General features: G+C 31.4%; 1 protein-coding gene across 2 annotated transcripts; it reads right to left on the bottom strand.

Annotated features, from left to right (window-relative positions):
- Window positions 1-439: 439 nt before the first annotated feature.
- On the bottom strand, window positions 440-2,446 carry LOC110800791 (uncharacterized). Of its 2 annotated transcripts, XM_056843749.1 has the most exons (4): window positions 1,557-2,435; window positions 1,076-1,099; window positions 939-999; window positions 440-822 (listed from the first exon to the last, which is right to left on the bottom strand). In XM_056843749.1, the coding sequence occupies exons 1-4, from the start codon at window positions 1,602-1,604 to the stop codon at window positions 635-637; spliced, it is 321 nt and encodes a 106-aa protein (XP_056699727.1). In that variant the 5' UTR covers window positions 1,605-2,435; the 3' UTR covers window positions 440-634. The 2 variants fall into 2 exon arrangements, with proteins under 2 accessions (XP_056699727.1, XP_056699728.1); XM_056843750.1 differs by lacking the exon at window positions 1,076-1,099 and having other exon boundaries at window positions 1,557-2,446.
- Window positions 2,447-14,481: the final 12,035 nt, after the last annotated feature.

Here is a 14,481-nt window from a genome sequence, read left to right as displayed (position 1 = left end):
TACATCTAGCACACCCCGATGATATAAGAGTAAAAGGAATTACTCCAACAAATCCATGCAATTTATTTAGCAAGCATTAGCCATAGATTCACTAATTATAAGCATTGTGACTGATGAGGTCAAAATCTAGTGGTTAAGACTGAAACGTGTGTACGATATGTCTCACGTCTAAATCTCCTCCCTAAACTTATTCATACCCAAAATAAATAAATAATTTTTTTTTAAAAAAAATGTGCACCACAAAAAAATATTCTTTTTCAACAAAAGTGAACTTTCCATAATCAAACAATCTAGCTAGAAATACCCAAATAACTCAATTAATACTAAATTGTATATCAATAATTTAGTAGATAATTAAGCATTGATATTACTAACTACTACTAATAAGCTTAAACATACATAAACCTTAATTAGCTAGTATTTTAATTACTACTTAATCTAGTGATAAAATAAGTTTATTAATTAATCCACATTCCTCATTGAATCATTGATATTACTAACTACTACTCTACTAGTAGAAAGCTTAAAGATAAACCTAGTTTTAACAACCCCTTAATCCTTAATTAGCTAGCATTTGACTACTTAATCTTAATCTTAATCTAAGTTTATTAATTAATCCACATTTCTCATTGAATCACATATTATCAAACTCTTGCCTCAACTGGTTATAACTCTGAGTAAGTCCCTTGAAGCTTTCCCTTCTCTTGCCATCTTCTTCCTTCTTGTTCTTCTCTAATTCGCGCTTTGCGTCTTTGATTTGGCTCTTTAGTTGCTTAATCCTTTCAGTTTTCTCTTCATGTTCTTTCTGCAACCTCTCCAACTCTACAAAAAAAAAAAAAAAAAAATACATATCATACAAAATGTTAATCTCAAAATTAAAGTTAACTAATTAAATTTATTTTCCAAGTTCATGAACCAAAATATATAAGATGTCTAACCTCTTGGTTGTTGGGAAAAACTTTCAAACTCCATAAGAACTCTTAATTGTTTCCTTAATTCCTACAACAAGAATTTGGAGATGATCAACAATAATATCTCACAAAATTAATAATCTCGCAACAACAACAACACGTACCTTAGTTCCAGAATGATTTGGGATCTGCTAACAATTTAATAAAAATAATATAAGTATAAAACTAGCTAGAGTATATGACATTCATAATTTATTGTAACAAAATCAGCATGGAAATTCATTAAATGTTGCATTTGCATTGTTTTGCTTAATTAACATGCAGACAATGAACTACTTGCAAATGCATTGACCATGCATTGAAAATTTTAACCTAACTCCAACCCTAAGTCCAACAACAAAATTCAGAAAAGAAAAAATAAAAGTTAGAGATAATATGAGATAAATTAAACTAGAGGCCCTAGCTACTAGCTAGCATGTAAAACACGACATGAATAAATATAGTACCTTCGAACATCTTTAACTGTTAAATAAATTAAAATCAGATTTTATCTTGAGAAAAGTCAAACTTACGATCGATGTATTATTATATTTTAATAAATCAAAGAAGAAGAAAAAAGAAGAGAGAATTTGAAAAAGGTGTTACCTTTACTATATCTTCCTTGACTATAGTGAAATAATCCGTACTATGCATTATTTAGTTTGAACATTTAAATATATAGACAAAATAATAATCAAGAAATTTTGTGTATTTTATTATGTGGGGTTTGGATAATTTACTTCCTTGTGTTATGACTTATGTCTGATTGTCTGGTAAAGGATTTGGTCATGCAAAATTAATTTTTTTGGTATGAGAAGTAATTAAGCAAATAGCAAAAAGAGTACTATGATAGTACAGTAACTTCTCTGACAAGTTTTAATTAGTTTTTGGTCATCGTAATTTATTGCTATATGCATTTATTATCATGATTTTTTGGCAGATTTTTTAGGTCAATATGTAGATCTACTGAATTTTATGTGATCCATACATTTCTGGTCTTGAATCGATTGATTATGGAGTAGTATGTATTTGGGTTGGTTTTCCATTCGTCTTGTGTCAGACAGTCTAACCAATTCGATTTTTACCTTCACCTTTATAACCTAGCTAACTATGCTTTTATTATTGTTTTTGTTTTTTTTTTCTTGCGACAAATGGCAATAGAAACTACAAATAGGGGAGGGGGATGTGAACTTAATATCTAATGTACGCAAGCCATAATTAAGAAAATTCCTCAAGCTCCAAAAACCGTCACCCTCATTCTTATCAACCAGGTCAAGACGTCATTAGCATCTATGCTTTTGTTTAACTAAATCTTTGATCTAACAAATAAAAAGTTGTGTAACCTTCTTTTATAAGAATTTGTCATGATCATATGATATGTAACATACTAACATACGAACATCATAAACAAAGAAAACCAAATGCACTGTATATATTATGTAATTTACCCCCCTCTAAAACTAAAATCTTAATTAATGAAGTTTTAGATACCCTAATAGAAATCCCTCAAAAAAAAAATATACCCTAATAGAAAGAAGCTCGTATACATTGGTTATCTACCGTCGCATATCAGAACGACACATAACCGAAGAAATTAAAATATGGAAAAAAACAATTGAGAAAACGACTAACTTACCTTGTAAGTTTCTTCTCTTGTACGATACACGCGTGTATTCACACTAGTTTTATTTGAGTCTTGACTATCAAGATGGATTAATATCAATGATTTTTTTATAAGCTCATCATATACTTCAAGTACAATAATGAAAACTAACCCTAGAAATGCATTTATAAGCTATAGGGTTTGAAGCAAAGAGTACAATTTGTTTGACTAAATATAAGCACCAAAACAAAAAACAATAGAAAAGAAGCATCTTTTCTATTGATGTGAAAATCATTCAATTAAAAGATTTTGTTACACATTTGTGTATGGTCATCAATTGTGCCCCTATCGATGTAAAATTAATCAATTATGTTACGAAGTACTTGTTGATATGATCATCGATGTTTACTAACTTGTCTCTCTATTATGGTACTATGAGAATCAGAATAGTGTGCTTTAATTTGCTATGATCGAACACGTACTTGTATAGTTGTGATACCCCCCATGTGAAGAAAACCCCCACCTTTTCTATAATGGTCATTTTCTTAGTTTTCTTGATGATGGAGGTAAATCTACTTGGATTTGGGACATTACTTAGGATGTGTTCTCTTCATCGGATGAAATATGAACTTATTTGAACTGATTTAACCTGGTTGATATGATAGGATCTGGTTGAAATTTATTGGACATGATCATACATGATTATAAGAGAGTTAACTTATAATTAAGACAGGATTGAAACTTATAGAATCTGATTGAAACTTACTAATCTGATAGGACTTGATTAGTTTATTTGTGCTAAGGGTGATGATAAAGGTAGCAAGTTGCGACAACATTAATTTAGTTGTCGCAATCTTAGTGTCAGAGTTTAATTGGTACATATAGGCGTTACGTAGGCTATGAGTCATCATAATATTTTTACCATCAGTGCAATATTTTTGATGCAAATATGTAAATAATGTAGTCGATATAAAGAATAAAACAAGTTAGAATATTAAGATTTTCCTATCTTTTTTTTAAACATGTATAATAGGATATACAAGTTAAATATTCTAGTTTCCAATTTAAATAATGACACAAATGTTAGATAATAGTCTTTCAATTTTTACTTGTGGGAGTATTCTCCCACGTGGAAGAAATATGTTATTTTGTATATCCTTAAATATACCCATGTGCATCATATATTGAATAAGTGATGGCTTGAGTTATTGGGCCAAGTGGCTCTTTGGGCTTGGTGTGCTAGTATTGGGTTAATAATATGGCTATATATTAATCAAGACTTAGCACTTAGCGGATTTAAGGATGTAATTAACGTTTAATCTTTTGCGGTTATTAATATTTTAATTAATTAAAATATTAATTATTTATTTGTTTTAATAGGATAATATCAGAGGTGGTTAATTATTTTGGTAACTGCCTATTATTTTCCTATTTAACCTAAGGCATGAGATTATCAAACCTATAGCTACGCATATTTTCGCTTGAATCAAGTCACAAGATGAATTTCTCACCAACTCTCCCGGTTAGGTTTAATCACTTCCTTGTGTAGCATATAGATAACTAGATTAGATCCCGTGCATGCACGGATTATGATAATTATTTTTAAAAAAAATATTTAACTGAATATTCTCAAACTACTGCATAATTATATGAAGTAAATTTTTTAACATACTCATTTAAATTTATTCATCTAATATGTATATTATATATGTGTAATATGCTAATCTGATCGACATATCGAGTGAATATATTTTTCATTATTATAGTACCGATTTGACTAACATATTATCAAAAAATATGTAGCAAAATTATTATTACACGATATCCATTATTGCCATAATTTATAACCTTTTTCTTCCAATAAAAAGATAGTGTACAAAAAGGTAGAGAATAAAGATAAAATAAAAAAATAAAAAAATTGGAAAATATTTTAGGCGGGAAAATTTTACACCAGGAAGTGACATGTGTCATTCCTGATGACTGTTTTAGTATATAGTAATAGATAGAATTGACATTAATGAGAATACTCCATATGACTGGACCTTTCAGCTCAATAACAATTTGCAACTTTGCTATTTTTGGGTTAAATTTTTGTTGTTAAGACAGGGTGGTCCACTTTCCAAAATTAGGTGGTTGTCAATTTAATTAGTATCAATACAAAGGTAATTAAATTCCACCTAAACCCTAGTACTCTACTATAACTATTCTGAACGTTAATTAAACTCTGAATGTTACATTACATTAGATGACATTTCATGTCCTCGATCTGTTTTTGCATGCGAATCAGTGAATGGATATGGATCAAACGAGAGGCTAGTTTCATCCCAATCATCTATGACAAGTATTATACATGTTACTCGGATTGAACACTACAAGAAGGGGTCGGGTTAATTGTATTAAGAATCTATAGTCAAAATAAATGCCGATTTAAAACAAAAGTCGTAGGAACAAAATGCACAAGAGAGATTTTCACAAGTAAACTCTTTATGACCCAACTGGAAACAAAACCTCGACCAATTCGACATTTGTTCTACAACTCTTCACTATAATAGGGCCAGTGGCGAAGACAAGCTAGTGGTGTCAAGGGTGGACTGTCGACCACCCACTTTTGTAAAAAAAACGTTAAACCTGACATTAATAAAAGTAAATTATTACGGACTAAATAACTGTTTTACTAACATGTCGATGAACCAATTCAAAAATGTTAACACCCTGATTCAAAAATCTTAGTTCCGCCACATAGGCAATAACACCCGAGTGCATCTAAGTTAGTTGTAAATTCGACCCTTCTTATTTTCCTACTCACATGTTCTTCACATGAAATGAACGTCGGTGAATGGATCAAACGGACTTAAAATGTTAAGAATAATAATCCACGTGTAAGTTAAGACAAATTGTCTTATGTTGAAAAAGAAAGGGATGATGACTAACATTAGTGAGCTACTCTGCCTCTCACCAATTAATTTTAGACTTTTAGGATGAAGCCTATAAGTCTTATATGAGACCAGACTCTCCTCGAAAGTTGAACTTAACTTGGGCCAGTAAGATTTATCAAATATACTTTATTTTTAAAAAAAAATTAGAACGTCTATCATTCACCGGTCGGTTATTAATATATTTTTAATGTTTGTTTTTCTTAAAAGTGGGTTTGGGCCCATTACTCATCCGGGTAGTCAATAAGATTAGTGGGCTCAAGTCACAGATAACATAAATCTACCATATAATACGTGCGTTATTATATATCATCTATGATAATTACGTTATTTTCAACAATACTGCATCCATAACTCGGAATGAAATCGCGTGTTCATATTTTTTCCCTTTAAGAATCTCTCCATCCACACAAACAAAAACGTCGAGAAAAAAGTTTTATGCAAGAACGCAACAAGCAAGTAGATGCTTCAAGTACAACGGAGAATATATGCCAGAAATGGCACAATTGATGGACCGTAAAATACAAAAGAGAGACAGCTTTTAGGCCGTATATAGCCAACTTGTCGGTTAAGCCCAAAACCAAATAAATCCAACCACAAAACCCACCTCCATATCACCTAACATTACGTCATCAACTTCTCGAATAGGCCCAAAGCCCAAATTATTCTAAAATGTCATTTGATTTTTCTAATAAATGTAACCATATTATTAGCTTATAGTATGATAGTCTCAAAACTCATAAGTAATTAAGTATGTAGATGATGAAGGATGATACAATTAAAAAGTTGTATTCATTTGTTGAAATTCACACCTAGAAAAAAGCGGTGAGAAGAAATACCCTATCAACTCGGAAAAATACTCTCGGACTAACGTAATCAGAGTTAGCAGACTAAATATTTTGAAAGGAAGGAAGAATACGTGGATATCCTCCCTAAAGTATCTCTAGTCGGATTGATACCCAAAAGGTTGGAAGGTGAAACATTTTTCACCGGAGTCAAGTTGAACTCGGTATATACAGACTATAGTCTTCGTATTATTTTGAGATAGATATATAGCACTCGGTTCTAAACTAATACGCAACAAAAGCTGGTGGAATTGGTGGATAACTTATTGTGTCATTTGAAGATCACAAAAACGAGCAAATCAACTGCGTCATATTTGGAATTGACCAAATATTTACCTGCGTATTTGGGCTGGCTAACCTGAGATATCATTTTGATCAATACGGTTCCTCTTACAACGTGCATGTTAATTTGTGTGGGTAAGAAGTCAAATGAATTAAATATTTTCAAAACCCTACATGCAAAGTGGAATTAATTATATATAAAATGCAAATGTTTGACCACCTAGCTAGCTAGCTAACTATGCCAAATTGCCAAACATTATGCATATCTTTATAAGCCAATTATAGATCGAGGCATTTCGTCGTCATGGTCCCAAAAACCATACGTTATCTTTGTGAAGTTGTGATGCAAAGATTTGCTAAATCAACAACTTCAATTGATCAACAAGATTGTCAAAGAAGTGGTCCAATTTGTTTTTTAGGGGAATCATGTTTCCTACATTGCCCATTCCGCATCTTGTTGTCAAATCGTAGGACAAGCAAAAACCTGCATCACTTTATATCGCACGAGCGAGCCACAAAATTCAAATCATGTAGACATGATTCAATCATTTTATCATTGCATGTGTTACTCTCTTTATTTCTGAAATTGTAACATTTTAATTGATATGCTTGTCAATCTAGACATATTATCATTGATATTATTAGTTAATTTAAAATTGACATTGTTCTAATAAAGAAAACCATAAAATATACCAAACTAAATATCCAACACATATTACATATACTAAACCTATGGAAAAAGTCACTAAATTTGGACAATTTGTGTTACTCATATCTATTAAAGTTAGATATGTCATTGTCGTTTTCGCCACTTTTATTTATGTAGTTTTTTTTTTCCTTTCAACATTTAGTAGAGACAATGACTTTATATGAGCTAGAAAGGGTCCCGACCTCTTGAATTTTTAGGTCATTGGTTAAAATTGTAAAAAAATCAATACGTTGTCCATAACATGCTTAAAAAAAAGTTGTACTATAGTTGGAGATCAACTTTTTAGCTAGAGGAATAGAGCTTAGTTGGAGATCAAAGTTTGACCCTAATTTAATTTTGATACAAGATCCGCGACTAAATAGAGTTTGGAATGTCCAGGTTCTTTTGAAAAATACTTTTATTACCTCTTTTATTTTTGTTTGTATTGATTTTCCTGCTTTAACTGTACACATTTAACAGTGCACGTTTTTTACCATTTAGAAACGGAGAAAGTATACATTTAGGAGCGCAAGTAGATCGATCGATGTTGATGTTGTCACACCCGTCACTATTAATTAGCCACTTTAAATATAATTTTTGTTGTTAAGTAAGTGAGTAATAAATAATGTAAAATGGATTGTCTAGTTATTGTCTTATGGAAAATGTCTGTTTTGGCTTTCCCACAACAAAAGTTTCCAATACAAGAGACATGATTAAGAAAGCTACTAACTTTAATTTAGAAAATCTAACACCTACTACTAATTAATAATGATAATCATTCTTGCATATAATTCATTAATAAAATGTGGGACCAATTACCATAATAAATCATTAAAAATGCTCCATTATTAAACATATAACATCATAATAATACTATCATAATACTCCGTATCATACAAATTCTTCTTTTTTCTTTATAGGTTCCATCATTATCATGATATATTCTTTTTAACCTTTGCTTTCTTAATTAAGTTAGGTTTTATGATTGATAAATAGCTTTAAGAATTAAGATGAACCTTTTTTGAGAGGTGGTGAATCTCGTGATATTGTTATTGACTTATTTCATTCGCCATGCTTAATTTCTCATTTATGATATATGCAATCCTGAGGTTAGAAATGAAAATATTTCCTTAAACAAAACACTAACTATACTAATTAACGCATGATTTTGACGTACATTCCTAAATCAATGTCAATTTGTAATAAATTAAACGATTATATATAACACTAAGAGTTGCATATATATATATATATATATATATATATATATATATATATATATATATATATATATATATATATATATATATATATATATATATATATATATATATATATATATATATATATATACTTCCTCCATTTTTTTTAAATGACACAATTGTACTTTTGGCACTATTCATATAATATACTTTGACCATCAATTGTGAATTTGTGATGTATACTTAACAAAAAATATAGTCATGTGAGGTCTTGTTAGAATCGTCTCATCCTATAGAATTATAATACCAAACTTTTATAATTTTTAACCATTGATAATAAAAGGTATTAATGGTTGAAATATTGCATTGGCAAACGTGACAAAAAAATTGTGTCATTTAATAAAGAATGGAGGAAGTATATATATATATATATCTTTACTCTTTTTAAGAATAAAATAAAATTTAATTATATTTCTCTTGCCGGCAGTTTGAAATAACTTACTACGTACTCCGTATAAATTTCAACTCGGGTTGATTTTTTTACTCTTCATCTTTTACCAAGAGGAAAACTATTAGCTCACTTGATTAACGTTTCTCTCCCGATTTCAGGTGATCATGGAATCGATTATCAACCCCGCCCTTGTGGCTTATTCAAAAAAAAAAAAAAATTGTTTGTAACAAATGAAAAAAGTTAAAAAAAGAATTAAAAAAAAAAAACTTTGTATTTTTGTGCGAAATTAACTTTAGTGGGCAATTTAGTGACAAATAGTCAAACGAGTAACTCGTGGGAAAAGAAAGAACGTGGCCGTCGCAATTTAGTATTTCGGCTCTTGGCAATTGGTGATGTATTCATACTCTTCCAAGTTTTTTTAAAATAAAATAAAAATAAAGGATCTCCTTCATTAAAACGCGTCTAATAAGAATTGAATCACCAACCTTAAAGTAAAAACGTTAAGTTCATTATATTAGGCTGTATTGAATCTCCAACCTTGAAGTAAAAACGTTAAGTTCATTATATTAGGTTAAACTTAATTAACTTGGTATCATAGACTTCACGATGGTATAGTAAACTAGCAACTTGCAAGTGAAGAAAGTGGTTAAAATGTTGGATACTTAAATAGTTCATAGAAGTCAAATAAGGCTATGTTCTTTTTAATCTGATTTGGTCTAATTTTTCTACTTTAGGTTTTGGTCTAGTCTGATTATGTCTGGTTTGATCTGTTTTTTCTGTTCTAATCTGATCTTAATGTCTGTCAATCAGTTTATCTGGTTTAGAATAAAATGAACAGAAAAGAGACTAAGGCAAACACAATTTATAATATGATACTTCCTCGGTAAATTAGACTTGATCTAGTGGTAAAATTTGCATCCTCACACCTCACAACCTTGAGATTGTGAGATCAAATCCAACAAAAACTTAAACGAGTACTCCCTCTGTATTTATTCAAGGGATACAATTATGGAAATTGAAATGTCAAGCTTAATGCTCTCCTTCAAGGCTGCCAGTCTCTTTCACTTGGCAAAATTGAATTATACTCCCGGATATAGGATGTTCATTATGCACCCTGAGCACCTAATGAACATAGAGAATGATTTCAACGTACGTGTACAAGTGAAATATTTTAATACTTCCTCCGTTCCGGAAATATTCCACCTGTTCATTAATAGTGTAAAGATCAATATGGTGCGATATTTATGAAACGGAGGGCTGGACGACGGTCACATGGAGAAGAAAGCCCCCCATCCCGAAATATTAAACTATATACTCCGTATTAATTTACTGCGAATTATATTTTATTTGGGCGTAAACAATATATTATTTATATTTGAACTAAATGTTCATTTATAAACAGGGTGCTCTACTACTTACTACTCCCTCCGTATTTATTTAAGGGATACACTTGCCTTTTCCGACCGTATTTATTTAAGAGATACACTTGCCATTTTTAGTAACTTATCAACCCCACCATCTAATTAAATAATACATCTAATTTACCCTATGACCCACCATCCTATTAAACAAATAATTTCATAAGCCCACCACAACTCCCACCCCCCAAATGACATGGTCCCCACTTGTTTACTTATTAAAATATCTACCCAACCCCACTTGGTTTATTATTTTATTTCATTCAATCTTTTTCTAATACCCGTGCCCGGCCAAATGTATCCCTTAAATAAATACGGAGGGAGTAGTACTTTGTATATAATTATATGTACGTACCACAAATCGAGTCTCTGTTTAATTACAGTGTATGGGAGTATAAGTATGGGACCTGATTTTAACTACTCTCTCCACAAATCTTTACCACCAATTGATTAAAAAAAAACAATTGAAAATCTAAAGTAAAGTCGTTTTAATAGCAGTAAAAATAAAGAATAAAATCAGTACCAATGGATTAATAGCATGGATTAAATAGCAGTATGCACGGCATTGACCAAGCTAAGGTAGCAGGAAATCAGGGTATTTGGTTGCATGATCTTCTGAGTTTTTTTTTACCCACTCTCTCCACAAATCTTTACCACCAATTACAAATTTACAATCATAACTAACCAACCTTGCTTTTCTGCTATAGCTTTTGGATTTTAGGTAATGTTTACCATACAATACATACACTAGTACACTATTTTATTTACTGTTTTGTAATTCTACTTTTACCTTTTTATCCCTTTGCCATTATGGCATATTCACTGATAGAAATTTGAGGACGATGAATCTTAATTATATAATAAAATTGCATTTTTATCAATTTAATTAAGAGATACACTTGGTCGGACACGGGTATGAAGAAAAAAATTGAATTAAACAAAGTAATAAAACAAGTGGGGTTGAGTAGATATTTTAATAAGAAAAACAAGTGAGGATCATTTCATTTTAGGGAGTGGGGGGTGGGAGTAGGGTGTATATATATTATTTAATTAGATGGTGGGGTTGATAAGTTACTAAAAATGGCAAGTGTATCTCTTAAATAAATACAGCCGGAAAAGGCAAGTGTATCCCTTAAATAAATACAGATGGAGTATATTAATAAGAATTGTACAACAATATTTGCGAGAGCTCATGTCTCTCACTTGTCTATTTGGTAGAACTTTTGTTTGTACCTCTCACTCATATTTTTTTTGTGGGAGCTCTATTGATTAGCTCATCCTAAACTTATGCAAATACCACCTTTTATAGTTGTTGTTTTATGGTTTCTAGATTCTTCTACTCCCCTCGTCATCTAGATTTTTCTCTTAGGATAATTCTAGACATTTTAGTTACTAGATTTTTCTAGGCTAGCTCCTAGATATTTCCTAAGATTATTCTAGATTATAATTTACAATCATATATTTTTAGATTGTTCTACATCAATACATTTCACTACTAGATTTTTACAATCACATTATCTAGATTTTTCTAGACTAATATTTCAACATTCTCCTGCTCATCCAAAAGTGTCTAACACGCTAATCCGACCTGGATTGATCGGTATGAGATTTCGAAAAGATGGCATTGGATCAAGCCGACATATTCCCTGGTGGTCTTAACTCTTAAGGCATCTACTGTTTACTATTGTCTAGCACGCTAATCCGATCTGAATTGATCAGTGTGAGGTTCCGGAGAAGTAAAGATGGAATGGATTTTAGGTTATGGTTAATTGGTTACCAACTTACCATACACTAGTGCACTGTCCAATTTACTGTTTTGTAATTCTCCTTTTACCTCTTTTATCCCTTGTCATTCTGGCATATTCCTCGTGCTCCGTCGAAATCATCTAGCATGCTAACTCGATCTGGGTGATCCGTGTAAGGGTCTAGCCAAGTAAAGATGGGATTGGATTTTAGGTTATGGTTAATTGGTTGCCATGCATCTATTTATTGTTTCGTAATTCAAATTTTACCTCTTTTATCCCTTACCATTCTGGCATATTCCTCGTACTCAATCAAAATTGTCTAGCACGCTAACTCGGTTTGGGTTGATCCATGTAAGGTTCCAGACTACGGAGTAGTATGTAACGTATCATCATCAATATGACAATATGACTTTGACTTTTCAGTTAAGAAAACTGTATTAAGTTTAGAAGGTGGAAGAAGTACATGAAAATAGGAACATTAATTTGGGGATGTTTGTACATTTGTACTAGACACCTAAACTCCAAACAAGTCTCACATTTGCATTTGTTCACCTCTAGAGGCGTATGGAGTATATGGTCACACTCACATGGGGGCTTGCTACTTCCTTAGTCATAAAGTAAAGACGGCAATAGGTCGGGCCGACTCGAGGCTCGACACGAGCACAAAGATTTAGGTTGTGGGCTTCTGGCTTGGTCTTGGGTTAGGATTTCTAGCAAAATAACAAGTTAAATTGAGTGGAATTAAGGTAAAATACGATCTGAAAACCTGGCCCTGTATAAAAACACGTGGTTTTGGGCCATGCATGGGCCGCCGATTGATAAGTCTGGGACGACCGGCTTGAAACAAGTGGGCTTGTCATGGTCCTATATATTGGATCGATGCAAAACAAGATTTACCCGTGCGGTCAGGCCCATAACCATCTTTGTCGTAAAATAGTACGAAGCATAGGCTAAAAGAATACATTGGTAAGTTCATTTTCTTCTTTTTAATCTTCGAATATAAAAACTTCGGAATACTATGGATAGAGGGAGTAATTTTTAACGGGGGCAGAAGAGATGACGTCGTTTACACCCGGGTATTCGGGCCGCCGGCCACGGGACCCAAAGCTAACTACACTAAGCAAAACTCACGCATCTCTTGATAGCCGTAGAGGTGCGGTAAATTGTACGTAATTGAACTGCCCTAGATTAATAAATAAAGATAATAGCCTTTTACCACACCTCAAAGCTTCACACGAACTATAAAGAAGAGGAATCTAAAGTCACACGAAGCTTCACTAATTATTTCAATAATTTCACAAGATTAAAAAAAATACTAAAATTTATATATGATGTCAACAAATTAGTTACACATTGCGATCAAATAGTTTACCTGGTGTTAATTAAAATCAATCAAATAGTTATATGATAGTACTGCTTGAAATAGTTATAGTTTATCATCAAAATAGTTATAGTTTATCATCAAAATAGTTACTTCGTATATTCTTAATAATGACATCAACGGTCGTATGCGTATACCCGTCTACTCAATATAAAAATACAAAAATTATTTCCCTACTAAATAGTAAATGACGAGGGGTAAAGACTAAAGAGGAAGCTTGTACACGAGTTAACAAAGTAATTCCCTTTTTCTCACTCTTTTAATTAAAAAAAAGGAAAAAAAAGTTTGGAAAAAGTTGGAATTTCTATTTAACATTTAGAATAGAATTTTATAAAAAAAAAGTAGATTTGAAAGTGATTTGAGATCCACCACTTTGAGAAGGGATCCAAGAAACTCAACTCATATTAACACCATTCCTTAAACCTCATTTCCATTAAAGACACCCTATCAACTTTCACCCAATAGACTTGATTCTATTGAAAGACTAGTGTCCTTGACTCGGCGCATTTTTTTAAGTTTTGATAAGTTCAGGTAAATCCAGATAAAAGTAATTTTAGAGAAAATAACTGAAAATTTAGGCCGACCTACTATTCAACCAATTCCATTTATCATTAGATCTACCGTCTCACATAAGAATTAACCATTTTCTAGAAAAAACTTCAGAGAAAATAAATTAAAATAGAACGCACTAAAAAAATATAGGTCTATGGTCTACCTATTCAACGAATTTCATTTATCTTTAAATGTTTGTTTAACCGCCTCATGCAAGAATTAGCCATTTCCTATAAATATTTAAGAGAAAATAAGTGAAAATCAGTAAGACCTTATTCTCTTCACGTGATCGAGAGTTTTCTAGTTTTTGGTCTGGTTTAGTCTGATCTAATCTAAATATTTTATGTGAGTGTTTTATGCTTTTTTTCTGATCTAATCTTGTATGGAATGATCTGTTTTTTTTGTTCTGATCTAACAAACAATAAGAATAA

The sequence above is a fragment of the Spinacia oleracea genome, chromosome 4, assembly GCF_020520425.1.
Source record: "Spinacia oleracea cultivar Varoflay chromosome 4, BTI_SOV_V1, whole genome shotgun sequence".
Lineage (NCBI taxonomy): Eukaryota > Viridiplantae > Streptophyta > Magnoliopsida > Caryophyllales > Amaranthaceae > Spinacia > Spinacia oleracea.
The sequence above is the reverse complement of the archived record's forward strand: the minus strand, read 5'-3'. Positions and strand labels throughout refer to the sequence as shown.